Source organism: Pteropus vampyrus, unplaced genomic scaffold (genome assembly GCF_000151845.1).
Source record: "Pteropus vampyrus isolate Shadow unplaced genomic scaffold, Pvam_2.0 Scaffold121, whole genome shotgun sequence".
NCBI lineage: Eukaryota > Metazoa > Chordata > Mammalia > Chiroptera > Pteropodidae > Pteropus > Pteropus vampyrus.
In genome coordinates, this window is record NW_011888902.1 from 132,083 (window position 1) to 149,199 (window position 17,117).

The 17,117-nt window shown below is 37.5% G+C and overlaps 1 protein-coding gene across 1 annotated transcript in view; it reads right to left on the bottom strand.

Moving 5' to 3' along the window:
- Nucleotides 1–17,117, bottom strand: part of USH2A (usherin) — a gene marked incomplete at its 3' end in the record, with an annotated part of 612,524 nt that overhangs the window by 128,073 nt on the left and 467,334 nt on the right. The window contains 3 exon segments of the mRNA XM_011366141.1: nucleotides 3,796–4,017; nucleotides 8,094–8,262; nucleotides 11,263–11,461. Of these exon segments, the coding sequence (XP_011364443.1) occupies nucleotides 3,796–4,017; nucleotides 8,094–8,262; nucleotides 11,263–11,461 (590 nt within the window).

A 17,117-nucleotide genomic window follows, 5' to 3' on the forward strand; every position in this document is an offset into this window, starting at 1 on the left:
TGGACTGTGTTTAACCTCATAGTTCCTTTTCCTCTAGACTAGCTTGTAAGCCCTTAAGGATAAAAATGAAATCTTAGCCATTTTTACACTCACAACGTTCTGAGAATGGTATCTTGAATATAGTCACTATACAGTACATGTTTATTGGATGAAGGAATATGCCAATTGACTAAAAAAAAAAAAAGCAACAGGAGAATAAAGATGCTAAAATGAGACATTTTACTGTTATTTTAAAACTCACCCATTATGACATGGGGAGGTGGGGAACTTTTGCATGTCCCCGTCAACAGTCACGATTCTGTCTTTAAAGAGCCTGTTTTTAGTTAACTCATCCAAAGGAGGAAGGAGTACTCAGCTGGTTAGTCATAGCACAAGATCACTAACGATTTATCATGATTTTCTAGTAGACATGGTTACTATGCCTTAAAACAGTGGTTCTCAAAGATTGGTCTCACGACCCTTTACACTTTTACAAATAATTGAAGATCCAAATTTTGTTTAAATGGGTTATATCTGTTGATATTTACTAGGTGAGGGCCTAAAACAGAAATGTTTGAAACATGCATTTATTAATTCCTTTAAAAATAATAATATATGACACGTTAGAAATATTTATGACAAATATTTTTCAAACTGAGAAAAACTAGTGAGAGCAATCTTCTTGTTTTACATTTTTGCAAGTCTCTCTAATGTCTGATTTAATAGAAGGAACTGAATTCTCATATCCGTCTCTGCATTCAAGTGTGGTGCTATCACACGGCGGGTCCTTGCTGGAAAACTCCTCTGAACACTCATGAGAGAATGATAGTGAAAAAGGCGTAGACTAGCTTAGCATTATTATGAACATACTTTTGATCTCACATACCATCTGCAGAGGTCCTAGAGACCCTCAAGAGTCCCCAGGCCATACTCTGAGTCACCAACCTCAGAGCCTAGTGCGCACACACAGTACCCTTTCTTCTAATTCTGGCATGCGTGTGGTGTGCAGTCAAAGGGCAGGTTTTATCATTTTTTTTCCTGGTCATCCAGAAAATGTTTGCAACTTGGTAGTTACATGATACTGGGCCCACTCATCTGACTTGATAAACGCTGAAGTGGTTTGGGTCGGAGAGTATTCAGTGCTTGTCCAGGTGTCAGAAGGCTCAGACAGGTTAAGAGCGTGGACTCTATAGCCATTTCGATAAAGTTAGAATCTCTTCTTAGCCACATTGTCAAGAGATTCATGGGCAAATCTCCCAGCCTCCCTTGCATGTAGGTGCCGACAGACAGATGAGTACTAGTCAATGAAATGTGAATAATACACCTCCCTTGCATGTAGGTGCCGACAGACAGATGAGTACTAGTCAATGAAATGTGAATAATACTATTAGCTATTTCTAAACCTGGCCAATAAAATAACATGCACACACGTTATTCCACGCTTTTCCCCACTTCTAGCTGCAAGAATGGATATGTAGCACATAGGACTCAGCCTGGTAAATAGTGAACATGAAATTGCGTCTTCTTCTTTTCTTTTCTTCTCCTTCCTCCTCCTCCTCCTCCCTCCTCCTCCTCTTTCTTGTATTTTGCCCCCTGAACTGGGTACATCTTTTAGCAAATAAGCAGTGTCTCGGAGATCCTTGACTGGGCTGGATTCCCTGATGGGACTTTAGTTATCTTTAGAATGCTAACAATCCCTGAAAAAGCTATGTGTCCACACTAGCCTCCTGTTTATTATATGATTTAATGTATCATTCATTATCAAAGAAGATTTTGAGGGGTTGGATTCTGTTTTCATTTCTTTGTTTTAGCTGGCAAAGTCAACTTTCTTGTTAGCTTATAGCACAGATCCAGGAGCCCTGGGTCATCACTGAAGGAAATGCTTTAATTTCTGGGGTCACTGAAAACGTCCTAATGGAAACCTAATTCTGTTGGATGTAGGACGACCATGCGCCATCGCCATGGTCTGGGCAGAGGAAAGGGCTGGCATTCCATCACTTATTAGTCGCAGGGTGAGATTTACCCCAAAGCTAATGAAGTTTGAGCTTCAGGGCCCATTGCACATAAGTCTCTTCCAAGGCAAGTGTGCAATTTTATAAAAATTGCAAATGCATTACATTTGAGTATAATTTCTTATGGCCACTGTCTCTTGCCCCTTTAACTGGCCCTCTGTCATATGTGTCCTCATATTGATTGAAATTGGAGTGACCATGGATATTTTTGGAATCTAACCAAGGAAAAGTTGAGTTGGGAAATTATTTGGTTTGGCCTTACTACAAGTATATAAGTTCAGTCACTTCCATAGAAAAGTTGGTAAGGCTTGAATATGCCATTTTAACTGTAATGTGGAAAGTTAAGGAATATGAGGAATTACAGACTTGCAGTTTGGATGCATATAACAAAGAGAAAGATCAGATAAATGAACGTAGTATGAAACAAAAGCTGTAAAAATGAACAACAAAATCAAGTGAAATTTCTGACATTAAGAATTGTAACAATAAATTTTAAATCATACCAAAAGTAGTAAACCATTCAAAGAATATGATGAATTAAGGATCTAAGCAATGCACAGACAATTTGATTATTTGATAATACAAATTATGAAGAGAAGTAACTCATAAATATATTCGAAAAATGTTTACTTCTCGCTAATTTATAATAGGGGCATCTATGATAATACACAACTCAAATTTTGTCATAAAGATATCATGAAAAACTGATTAATGATGTCAATTCAGCAAATATTTAAGATAAGTCACTGCAAATCACCTTAAGAAAACTCAAAATGCCCTTAAGTCTTAGACTCCTGGTAGATACCTCTCCAAATCTGACAACAATCTTAAGTATTTACATAATAATGAGTTGCGAAGCTTAAAGTTACTTTTCTAAACTTGAAATAATTAAAAAGTGTTTTGATTAACCATGTGACAGGAAAGAATGAATGATCTTTCTATTCTCTCTATAGATAAGTACGGTGCAAAGCCATTGTTGTATGAGGAGATGATCAAAGGCTACAAGTTAAACCTGCTGGGGAAAAATGCAGAGGGGTGTCGGAAGTTACACAATCCAAGTATAGTGTTTTTAGAACAGAGGGATTTGCTAGGTATTTTTTTTTTTTTTAGATTTGTAATTTTTGAAATTTATTTCTTCCTTCTAAATAAAAAAATATTATGGTTTTGTCTTGTCCTCATCATTTTGTTTTCTTTTCTTAAAGAGAATCTCCCAAGTTGTATAACTTTCAGGCACTCAAAAATGCAGGTCTGACTTACTGTGTAACCTTGAGCAAGTGTCTAATCTCTGTGCCTCAGTTTCCTCATTTTTCTGACATGGATAATAATGGTACCTACCTTATAAGATTAGCTGAGGTAATAATGTACAAAATACTAGGCATAGTCCCTGTTAGATTCTAAGTACTCAATCAATGATGATGATTGCTATTAATATTAATGTTAACAATAGCTGTAGACAAATAAGGAACCAAAAAATTATGGCACACTATCATCAATAATAATGTTGTATATTGTTAGTATTTACTAAGAAATATTCTCCTGTTCTAGAACCAGTGTATTCGTGGTGTCTGTTTTCTGGTGGACATAATACTTTTAAGAAAAGTTTGAATCTGTTTTTGTGAATTGCATTACATGCACATCAAAAATATGAGATTATGTTTTTATTTGTTGTACAATATGTACCTAATTGTTGCAAAAGACATAATTAACGTGAGCTTTGATGACTTTGTTTTATGTCGAGGGCAAATTTCTCAGCCTCTCTGCTGCTCAGATTCTCCCTCTACTGAGAGGTAGACAAGGGCCCCACCTGGAAGGCGACCGTAGACCACGCCCTCCTCCGCTCCGCCACAGCAATCCAGGTCTCTGCTCACAAGCTGTCCACCACAGCACTGCCGGCCACGCCCGTCGTGGAGCTTCCCCGCACAGCAGATCTGGTTTCCGGAGGTGGAGTACGGCATTCGGCCACAGCAGGAGTCGCCGATGCCAGTGGAAACCCGATTGTGCTGCTCATCTGGACAGCATACTTCACCTGCCAATTTCGGACAATAACCATCACTGCATGAGTTTAAAAAATATGCTTTGACTCACAACTAAATTTTATCACAATGTCTTGCACATGCCAACTGGTTGAGAGGATTACTAGAAAGGATACCGTCATATTGGAGTTGCAAAACCCCTATAAGACTTCAAAATTTTTGCATTAATGATATATAAACATGTTGGTGTATTCACATATACACACGTCAGCTGAGACATAAAGCTATATTGTCTCTTTCCGGTAAAACTGACTTATTTTGGATGCAGAGTTCCTTCCATGAATTTTAATACAAAATAATTTCATCACCCCCAAAACACTTTTGCATGCGATCCCTTTATGGGTCACACTCTCCCCACACCATTCCCTTCGACAGTCACTGATTTGTCCTCCATCCCTACAGCTTGTCTTTTCACGTGTGTCCTATCAGTGGAATGTCACAGTGTGTAACTTTTTGAGGTCAGATTCTTTCACTCAGTATAATGCCTCCTTGGTATGATGTCTCAACAGTCTGTTCCTTTGGGTTGCAGGGTAATAGTCCTTCGTGCAGACGTTCCACAGTTTGTCCATCTGTCCACTGAGGGACACTGGAGCTGTTTCTAAGTTTTGGCAATTATGAATTGAACTGCTATAAACGTCTGTGTGCTGGATTTTGTTTACATGTTAAGTTTTCATTTCTCTAGAAAAAAAATACCCAGGAGTACACCAAGAAAGACTCAGTTTTCTGCCAAGATGAATTCCTAGAGTGCAGGGGGCAGTTGCCTTAGCCAATAGCCTGAAAGGGCCCTATAATTAGAAGGGAACTAAGTAAAATTTTCATGATGGTTCTACTCAAGGCCCATGGAAAGGAGAAATGAGCTTACTGTGAACAGCAAAATTACTTTACGTTACATTCCTGTGGGTAATGGGTTTCTCCTGTTTGGCCAGAAATATAGTTGCCATATTTCTTAAATCTTTACAGCTAGAGAACAGTGCCCCTTGTTGGCAAACTTTAACATAACGTGTCACACAGGCCAGGGGCAGCGTCAGTTAAGTGAAACATCACTTAGTACAAAGGCAAGCTCAGAGGAAACACAGGGTACACACATCTACAGTGGGGACGACCGGCACTTTTTTAAAGCCACTTTTGAGTAGAACAAATATTAATTGGTTTGGATATTTTAGCCATATTTCCCTGAATCCCTCAGAATCTTATTCAGTTACTGACAAAAATAAGGGCTTCATAAAAAAAGATGTGGATTATATCAATGAGAAGTAAAACCGATTTTTGTCCCCCACAAAAAAAGGGCTATTAGACATAAGATACAAGGATCAGTCACCTTCTCATTAACCTCTCAAAATGAATCTATTTCACGACAGGCTTGAAAATGTTTTCTCTCTCAAAGCCACCAAGCAGTCTTAACTGTTAATTGTTATTCTTCCCAAAGAACGACCCACATTAGCATTTAGCTCGAGGTCATTAGCATATTTATAAAAAGGAGGGGGGTGCAGTGAGCATTCTTTTCTCTGCTGCTCTTTGTTTTTGGGCATTACGGAGGAAAGTTGTGAGAAAAAAAAAAATGAAGTAGATATTATTAACCAATGTTTCAGACTTATCTATAAATAACAAAATGCTGAGAACCCGCCACAGCCTTGAACTGGCAGACTACTTGGTGACTCTGAATTACATTTGGATGCAAGATGGTCTGGGGTCACTGTGCATTCTTTCTTGAGGTGGCAGTGATACATCAGTTAACGGAAGACCACTGGCTGAGGACAGAGGTCCCGGTACAATCTCTTCTCTTAGGTACACAGAGATTAATGATGGCAGCGAAACACTCTTGTTGATTATCCCATGAGACGGCATTTTTTTTTTTTTTTTACTTGACTCCATGGTAGGCATTCTAATACTGTGAAGAACTACTTAAAATACATCCAAATGTGGGCCATGTTCAACAGTTTGGTAGATATCGAAATCTTGATGTCTGAGTGAGCATGTGCCAATATGCATATAGGGAGTTTTTAAAAATTCTTGTTTTAAAAATTACTTATTAAAAAGTTTTATGTATTATCAATAAATGACTTTTGGACTTCCATGGTTTATTTCGTTTTTAGGAAAAAAATGTTAATTTTTTTGGGGGGGGAATGGAACTAAATAGGTTGTTCTCTTAGTTCAAAATCTAAACTTTTTTAGGGCTGAGAAAGGTGACAGGCAAACCTCCTAAGTGTTATCAGCAGTGATATATGCAACCACGTATTTTTCACCAATTTTAAAAGATAGAGGATATTTTTCAGAGTTTGAACAGTTACTTGTAAATCACAACTTACCAAAAATTGTATTGAGACTTAGAAATGGAAACACTATTAGTTTTAGCTAAACTTCAAGAAAAGCCTAGTATGGTCTTTTGGTCTAAAGAAGGAAAAGGTGGGACAACAGAAAATTTCCATCTCATCTGTGTAATTATAATATTTAAGGCAAGTTTTTGAAGGGGAGGGAAGATATGAACTATAGTTAAAAACTTCTACAGTAAAAATTATTTTGAAAGACCAAAGCATTTAACGGTATTTGATTAGTTGCTAACACTATGATTTGTAGTACACAGAAGTTAACACTTTTCTACAAAATCCTATTTCTATCACCGTTGTGTTTACTTCCTTGGAAAATCAAGTTGATTACATTATTTAATTATAAAAGAATTTTTTTGTGTGTGAGAATCAGAAATAAGAGTACTGCTATGAAGACAGATTTTTCTATTAAGTTTAAGGAACAATGATGAAGAATAGAAGATTTTTGCCTTGAATAAACTTGCAAAGTATCTAATCACCTCGCCTTCCCTTTTGTTCCGTTGTTTTTGCAAAGAGATAATGGGTGAGACTATGTCTCATTTCACATACCTGGGCTGCTATATTTATACCAGACACAGGGTGTATATACTGAACAACACCCGAATTAACTAGATGTTTGGCATAAATGTTACGTTGAACTATGTATCTCTAAGCCTTCGGCTTTCCCTTGCCGTCCACTTAGGTATCTTCTCTCTCCTTCATATCCATTGTCTGTACTTTTAGAGAAGACAAAGGCATTAAACTTAGGTGGTAGGAAAAAAGTTTGTATTCTCGGTGGCTTTTCCATGATAGAAAGCAGTATTAAGCAGTATTAAGATTTCTGGAGGTCTGGAACAGGCATTTAAGAAATGACGTTAGCACATAACGACATGTTTGGGTTATGAGACTAGTATAGTACACACAAGAGCATGGATTTCGCAGTGACGCACCAAAATAAATTTGCATGTCAGCTCTTTCACGCCCACCTGCATGAGTCTGGGTATGTTATGATCCTCCCTGAACCTCTTTCCTTCTTTGTAAACTGAAGATAAAATACCAATCTCCTACAGCTGTGAAAAACATAGGAGGTATCCTATGTAAAACTCTTAATACAGAGCTTGTCATAAACTTGTTTTATAAATACCAATTTATATTACTTTAATTCTCCATTATATTCACTGGACATAGTTTTGTGTAGCTGAAATTTGGAAAATCCAGTCGTCTGATAAACAGAAGGGGAAAACATGGTGAAGAGGGAAAAATCCACGTTTGCTGCTCTTTGCTACGTCCCTCCTTCCACTCCCCGCCTGTAGCAGTTAGTGGGGCTGACAGCGGACTAGTCTCAGATAACCGGGCTGTGGGGTTCTAACCCATCCAGGAACAACGCACGTGTCATTCAGAACAGACGTGGAGGAAACGCAGAGTGGTGTCATGGCGTGGGACACTTAGAAGTTCACAGGGTGGACTGTAAAAGTATTAAGCCATGGAATAAAGTCCCGAAATAAAGGGAGCTCTCCAGCTCTTCGGATTTGCTTCCGTAGGCAGTAGACGCTCGGAGCCCCTCGCATTCCCTCTGTTTTGAACCCAGCCTTGCTTACAGTTTGACAAAGCTGAAAGGAGAGAAATGATATTCCCAGCCTAGTCCCTGGCCGTGTGTGAGTGAGCGGTTCGCTTTTCGTGGGGAAGGTGCTTGCCATCGTTCATGGGCACGTGTTTGCTTTTTCCGGTTCCCGAGATGACCAGGCCCAGCCGGACACGACCCTCACCTGGCAGAATTCTGACGTAATACCCAGAGCAGCACTGATGGTTGGGCTGTGCCTCTCGTATTCTGCCACCGCAACAAACGCCAGTCGAATTCGACACGTCGGGGACGTACTTGTCTTCGCAACAGCGGAGCCCAGGCTGGCGGTCGTGGAGAACTCCGTCACAGCAAACCTGAAGGTTGGGAATCAGGTTTGAAAAGATATCGGTTTAATTACGAATATTATATCACCATGCCTTATATAAGTATTTTCTAATAAGTCCTTGATATGAGACCAAATGTAGCCTATTTCTGATAAAAATTCAAACACTTAAAAAATACATTTTGTCAGCATCATTCAAATCCTATAAATGCTATTTCATACAATGTGGCTTTTTAGCCTTCGACCATGTTTTGTGCTCTATTCCAATATTCTATAAATGTGAATTATCTTTTGAATGTCAGTACGTCCAATGTAAAGATGATTTAGAATTATAAATGAATAATGTCCTTCATATATGTTTTTGATTTAACAGTTGTTTAATGTGAAAACGCCAAGCCTATGGAAAGCTGTCTCTCGCTGATTTTTTAAAAAAATAAGTTGCTTTTTTTCTTACATTTTATATGATCACTTATTTATGAGCCCAATCTTCACACAAGAATCTTAACAGAGTCCAACATATATACATATATACATTTATATATATATTCATATATATAAATATAGAATCTCACATTAAAAAAAGGAAATTTATATGGAAATTAATTTTCAAAAGCCCTTGGAACAATGTGTTTTTGCCAGGAGCTGTGGGAGAAATCATGTGCTTGAACAATCAAATAATTATTTTCATGCTCGCTTGAGGTCTGAGAGACTGACACTCTATATAACAAATGAAACACTGAACAGTTGCCTAAACGCAGCCTTAGAACCTATACTCGGCATGTTACATCGATTAGATATATGCTTCCGTGGTAGGCAAAATCAACCACTGTTTAAGAGGTGCTTCTTTCTCCTTTCTGCTCATCGCTACTTCCAGCCAGCACCAACATCTGAATCAAGCTCGACGTAAGATCAGTAGAATGCGGAATCTCTGTCTTCGAAAGGGCCTCTAGCTTAGGACTTCATTCATTTTTCAAAAGTTACTGGATAGCAAAGAAAAAGGGCCCTTAAGTTTAGTCTGCTCCCGTGCTTCCTCAGGGAGCCCTGTTAAATGAACTGTAATTCATTTTCTCTGCTGTTTAGTTCTTATCAACGAAAACTTAAAATTACTTTAGTGCCAAGGATTAAACTGGGCGACTACTCCCTTTGATGCCATATTCTGTGTCAAGGATAAGTTTTTAAATTATGCCCTGTTTTTAAGAGTGAAGCAAAAAAATCTTCTCTATGTGTTTACCTGCGATTTAGGAATGCTGGCCATATCTGCTTTCAGGGTAAAAACAACACCTCCCTCCCTCTTGCTTTATGACAGTGACCTAAGCCTTGCTCTTCGTTGTATGGTCTGAAAGCATTCATCAGTGTCTCGTTCGCATATCGTGTATCCGGACACTTTCCTTCATGAAGCTTCTCTAGTACTCGCCATCTTCTTTGGACATTTTCATTTGAATCTTTATTTAGCGATGGGCCGTTAGGACAGTTCACTTCCATGCGTTCGTTATTAGTGCCATTCTCAGGCTGCTCCAGTCACATGAAACTTGTGCCTTTCTTCTAATCCATTCTGGTTTAGATCATCGACGGACCCCCAAGGGGACATTTTCCAAGCAATTATTTCTCTTGGGAGGTCTCCCCTTAATAGACTATTTCTTAATCTTCTACTTCGGTCTTCAAGGTAGTTGTATCAGAAAATGTACATGAACATTTCAATCACTTGAGCTAATATTCACACAGGGAGCCTCTCCCTTGCTCTGTGGCTTCCCACAGTCATTTAGTAATCTAGTGATTCTCCAAGTATGGTCCCTGGACCAGAGGCGGAGACATCGGCGGGGAATATGTTGCAAAGGCAAATTCTCACACCCCGTCCTGACTCACTGAATCCAAGTCTCTGGGGGTAGGACCTCCTCCTAATGTTTTAGTCCAACAGGTTCTCAGACTCACGATGTCTCTTTTCTAACTTTCTCCAACCCCTAATGCAGGAAATACATATTTCCTGCATGAACCCCAAATCGAAATTTACACTTTTTTGGTTTTGAGATTTTCATTGACTTCATTTATTCTTTTACTGACAATACCTGTGTGTGTCTATAATCTTTAACATACAAATAAGACCTTTTTTAATGCATCAAAGTTTTCTTTCTTTCTCCTAGAGAATGTTTTTAATGAGAAAATTTATTCCCGCATTTTTCCTCCAAGAAATCATAAATTTAATTTCATTTTATGAAAGTATGTTCATTGGACAGTACCTATTTAATGGCCTAAAATGATGTAAAACTTAGGCATAATGACAACTCTGGGGCTTAAGTGTCAAAAAATAAGATAGTTCATAACTGCTAGTTTTATAACATATCTTAGATGATAACTAATACTTAGCCAATGTCAGCCATAATAATTTGTGTTTTGATCCATAATCCTTCAACGACTCACTTTCTTAATTACCGTGTCCTTTTGCAGCAAACCTTTTGAATTTAGTAGTAGCTTTAGTCATTAAATGTGCGATGTTGTTGATAAATAGGAACATTATTTCATTATATGAAATCCTACCTTCGAACGAAGAATCTTCTGCATCGTTTGTCAATAAAAGCCATTTACGAACTCCTCTGTCTGGCTGTACTATTGATCTGATTCCTAAACTACAACTAATATGAACATTAATCTGCAAATGGCCATAATTTTAAAATATTTCTGACAAACTATGAAAGGTCCTGTTCACAGTTACTCATCAGTGTCATGTAAACAAACACCCACTTGTAGCTGAATGGATTAGTTGTAAAGAAAATTCAAGTCGCTCCATCGAATACAAATTCAGGAGGTTCCTTACTATTTCAATAAACTAATATTTCCTGTGAAGATGATGAAAAATGAAAAGGCTAGAATGCTCATGAAGATGATAGAATTTTTATAAGCATCCTTTCTTTTCCATGGGGTCTTGATAGACTACTAGAAATATTGACCATGATAAATCGTGGTTTAAGAAGCAAGTGATTTCACCTGGAGTGTTTAGTGAGAAAAACATGTCACTGACTAGTTTGAAAAGATTCACCTTAGCTTCAGGAGAATAACACCTGTGTCCACAGACAGTTTCAGATTTTTGACACGTCACTGCCATGCAGAACTCAGCGCCGTGGTCCTTTACTAACTTCTGGGTTGTAGGGCATGGGTGCCATGTTTTCCGTAAAAGATCATATCCAAGAATGATGCCATTTGGTTTCCCTGGAGACTTCCAATCAATTTGAAGGGATCTGTAACAGACAGGATAATTAATACTTTTGGAAAGATAACATTTAATATCGCTGCCTATCAACCTCATGTACTTTTCAATTAATCGTCCAGACTGGTCAAAAGGCCTATTTCTAATTAAAAAGCTGCAGCAAAGACTACATATATATTAATATATACATACACACACATGTATATATTCTACTATCGTACAACATGTTTTGAAAATCAATCGAAACTAGTTAAGCTTTTTGGGAGAGTAATGCATGACATCAGTCCCGTGGTCTTCTACCTCAGATTTCAGAAACGAGAAGAAACTGTATTATTTGTGGCTAATCAGGTAAATCAACATAAAGTTTTGGTTTGATAAGTAACAGTAAGACACAAGTAACATGACTTGGTAAATAGGGTGGAAATTAGAAGGCGTGGCAGACCTAATCCCTACTGATAGTCACCTTCTCCTTTCCTTTTTTCCTCACATCTAGGACTAGTGATGTGACACGGAGCTGCTCGAAGAGATGAAATTAGGAGACTGACATGGGATTCCTACACGGTTCCTAGGAAATTTTAGCTTTCGTGACACAGCTGTCACCTTTCCTATTCTTTCTTCCTGCGAAACATAATCTCTAGAACTTCAGCCATCATTCTGCAGCCATTTAAGACCATAAGAACCCAAAGATGCTGCCATGATATTTGGTATAGCTGAACCAAGACCAATAATAACCGACCTCTGGAAATACATACTTTACCCTCTGTTGTTGGTCTTTTGCCGTTTGTAGCCAAAATAAATGTCCAAACTGATAAAAATCTTTACCAATTGATAAAACTCATAAACTTCAACTACATTTTGCTTGGACATATCTTAATTTTTGACTCACAGGAACAGTTCTATGTCTATAATAATTCTTTAAATATCATGGTCGCATATGTTTGTGGCCAGAAATAGAAGAAATGGAGATTCCCGTAACAAATCCTGTTCTACATCTTCATGTGTTTAAAGATGTTTGATTTTTTTAAAAAATAAGCTATGATTTTGTTCTACATATGGGTATACATTTGGGGGAGGGGCTGATGTGCAATGAGGGCACAACATCTGACCAAAACTTTACTACATTTTCAATGATTAATATTTCATTTGCTGTAGCAAATGAGATCATAACATAAAGCTGTTCACAGAGGAATTAACCCTGAATAAAATGACTCACTCTCAGGTTAATGTTATAGAACTTTAATTCTGTTCTTAGGTCTATTTGCCAGAATCATACAGCCTAGATGACATATCCGTACTATCTTTAGTGTTTTTTTTTTTTTTTTTAATAAGCTCTATAAACAAGAAGTAGTTAAAGCTTCTAATAAAACCCCAGAGATTTGGACATGGCATAGTCTTGCATTTAGCATGTCAAGAAAAGTCTATTATTTGCAAAACACTAGGTAAATATAAACTAATAATTATTTCTGTTCTTACTGTTTTCAGAAAAAGAGGATGGAATTCTGACATTTGAAATTAACTCCATTTGTATAATTCTAGAAATTTCCACCATAACAAGTAACCAACTAGTCACAAACAGTTAAGACTACCTTTACTTATAAAACATTTCAGTAGGTATTCTGGAGGAGAGTACAAATGAGCTTAGTCGCTACACCTGAAAGATCATACAATAAAAATCTCACAATAATTTATATTGACCACTTTTCTGTCATTGCATGAAATCATATTTTATCATACCTTTCATTTTAAGGAGAAATATATCTTTATAGACCAAATGACTGGGCCCCGTCTTAATTCCATGTGACATCATGTATTAGGAATTCAATTAAGCCCAAACATTTACATTAAAAAGAAGCAGTCAAGATAAACCCTGACACTTTAATAGACTGATTTTCAAGAAAAGAAAATTATTATTTCATTTTCTTGTGGGTACAAACAGAACACACTCACTAAATGACTCGGCAGATAGGAAATGTCACCTACAAGAGAACAGTTTCATAAGTGATTTGTTTAGCCACCATTATTATTCTAAGATCTTTATCCAACTCTCAAAAATTAATTTCACATTTTGTAGATACCTCTTCTGTATTCACTGCATAATCAACTACAGAAAAGACTACATTTAAGTGACATTCAAAGGTCCGACTTGCCCACCGAAGCTGGTGAATTAGTGGAGTCTAGAAACCACACGGAGAACGCCACGCTGTTATGACTTGTCTCTTTTGCACAGCCGAACTGATGTGAGACCATCTACACCTTGAGCAAAACCACAGACAATTTTGCTTTTGAAGATGAAATGAAATTTGAAAATCACTGAGAAATATGCACTATTATTAACTAACAAATGAGGGCTTCACTTTGATGTTTAAGGGTAAAATAGAGGAAACATTCTGAAACTATAGGAATGGATGTTAAATATTGGGAAAGAGGCTCAAGCACACAGACCAATAAAGACTGCAGCTTGTGCAGAAACAGGAAACAGACTGTGAGTCCTCCAATAAATATGTTCTGGGGTAGATTTGTTCATAAAGTGATGATTAGTTTATTTAGCTCTCAGAGCACTAGGGCCTGAAATTTAAGCTACCTTAATAAAGATTCCGATTTTAGTACACAGATTGAGTGTATGGACATTCTAGTTGGAGCTATTTCCTTTTAATTCTGTCATATCATTCGAATTACTATTCTACTTCTGTGACTGCTATATACTACTACAGCCACAACCACAATGATTGTCACTTATAATTATTATTTCGAGAAGCACCAACCAACACTGAAGATAGAAAGGAGTATAGGAAAATCATTTCTTCACCACCTATCTTTATACAGGTGAATATTAAAATGATGTAGGTCAGAAAGAATTTTTATGAAGAGTTAAGGTTCTCACTGGCATTCTCTAACATTTTGTTCTAATATTTTATTATCGTTTTGTCAAAATGTTCTTGTTTGGGCCAAAGGAAAACATCTTCATATACCATAAGATATCAATCTAAATTATTATAAACAGCTCCAGATTCCTTGATCATGTTTACACAGGCTGTTTTTTTCCCCTTTCTATTCAACTTGGTTATTTTTATCAATAATTTGTGTAATACTCAAGTTTTCAATGCTATTCTAGACTGTTGTTATTGAAACTCATCAGAACATTTTTAATATAAGACAAAATATAACCGAATAAAAACATTAATTTTCTGCTCTCAAATTAAGTCACTGAATATTTAGTTATCTACTAGAATGTTTGGCATAGCTTATAGAAGGTAAAAAGTCAAGACAAAACCTGTGTCTGAGTAATAGGGGATGTAAATCACACATATATTAAGGAGGTAAATGTTATATAGTGATGTAGAATCAAGAGCTTAGATGCATCGTTCAGGCTACAAGCATAAAAAGACGTAAACGGAGATCACTGTGTTCCAGGCTGAATGATGAGAGTATCAGGGGAGAAGTGGCTGTGGGCTTGAACTGGTGAATAAGAAGGGAAGAATTCTGGGCAGGAAGATCAACATAAGCAAAAGCGAGAGGTGGGAATCAGCCTAGTTGTGTGTCAGAGGGTAATGGACCAACCTGATGAGCGAACGATCCTCATCTACCAATCATGGAGGGTCAATATGAACATAAGAAGAAAGTTTGTGGACTCTCAACTACCACACTGAGGAGTCTGATAACGAAATAGGATGATCGTGCAGTGTCGTCACTAGCAGGATTAAAGGCTCTTTTAGAATTAATAGCCTGGCAGATTAGGTTCTTAATCAAACGATAAGTTGGATGACCAGAACTCAGTGGCCACCCAAACATTTCCTGAACGATGTCATGTATATGACTACTGATTGGATCTGGAGAACGGTACTGAACATCTTCCAGATTATGTCATTCGCGTGTTCTTGCCATGTCCTTTGAAGACTGAGACAGAAAAATCCCAGTCTAAATTTAAAGCTGCCCCCAGCTGTCCTCGCCGGTGAGGTAAGGAGTTTAGAATACAAGTGAAGGAGAGCTAATTGACATGCTACATCTACAGCCCAACATTTTCCCTATTAAAAAAAATGAAATAAAACATGACTTAAATTTTTTTAAAAAAATTATAAAATTATAACTCCAGTATTGAGGCTGCCAGCCACTGAAAAACTCCAGGAGAGAAAGTTAAGGATAGAGAAGATTCCTTGCTATCTAAGGTCATAAAAATGTAGAGGTTTCAAAGTTTCTTCTCTAATTTGGTGAGGCAAACTGGGGGATAATCTTTTCCCACAAGCTATGACCTCTTACATCATATTTGACCCCAAGCTAAGCACTCTGGAAATGGAGGAGGATTTAGAAAGGATGACAGGGGTTTAACCTTCATTTAGAGACACACAGCCTGTGCTCTTATCATAAAGACTTCTGAAAAGTTGGTGTGTAAAAATATCATTTATATCATTCAGGATCTTGAGGCAAATTTTTAAACAACTGTTTGTGAATGCTACGAAGACATTATATCTCAGACTTCTCATCAATAATACAGCCCCAAGCTGATGGAGAACTGAAAAGAAGTGCCAGGGTCCTAATGGAAGGCAGTGAGAGACACGATCTGACTGCCTTCTCTCTGCTTTCCTGTGAACCTCATGCCTAGACAGCATGCATTTTGCAATACCAGGAGTACTGTAATAAAAACTTGTCCTGTTTTTGTTCTTTTCTTAGCATATTCATTTATGGAAAATAGATAAGTAGGCATCACAGGCAGCCCAGAGCCCAGTGAAACTGTCAGCTGCAGTGTTTGTCATATTTCAATCAAAGCCAGGGCCGTTCAGCTATCTCCATCCAGCACTGTCTCCACATTCTGGAGGACCAGAATTAATGAATTAGCTATTGATTAAATTCCACTCTAACAAATCCACCAAGGCAAATAAATGAACTACCCAGGGCACGTGTAGGCCATGGCCAGACATGTACAGGCTATCGATCAGTAGTTAGTATTCTTTTGGGATATAGAAGCAGCTGATGATAATATGACAAGTATGGAAAATGCAATGTAGAAACAGAGTTTGCTTTCGGAGGAGCAGGCTATAAATCTAGAAGGGTCCATCCGATCTTTATTTGTGTGCTACGGCATCTTTGGTTTACATATGAGAAAAACACATGTAAGTGCTTGTTCTGGAGATGGAGCCAAAAGCAAGGTGCAAGTTAAGGCCAAAGATAGAGATGATGTACTCCACACACAGAATCACACAGGCTGATAGGCTACCTGTGCATGTTATTAAAAACACATGAAAGTCAAATTTCTACCAACCACTGCATTTTGCCCAAAATAAGCAGAGAATCAAAGAAATATATGTCTTGTTAGAAACCAAATTATTTTAAATGCTATGAAGTAAACCAGTTTACTGACATGCCTCTAGAAGGATTTCACATTTGATTTTGCATGTTGCTAATATAAAAGAGATTTTTAAAAAACCAAAATAGAAACATAACTAACAAGTCTACGTTGCCAGAAGTATAATGAAATTACACAAACAATAACATGCACACAGGAGGCTAACTGCTTTGGTGCTGGTGTAATTTTGATTAATGGCTTGGCAGCCCATACCCGCTCGTTAGAGTCTCGCCTTTGGAAAATGCTGCTCTGCTACGATGGATCATTTTAAGAAAGGAAAGGCTTTACATGCCAATATTTTGGTTCTGAATGATCTCCATCAAGATTTTTGCTAAATTTTTGACCAAAA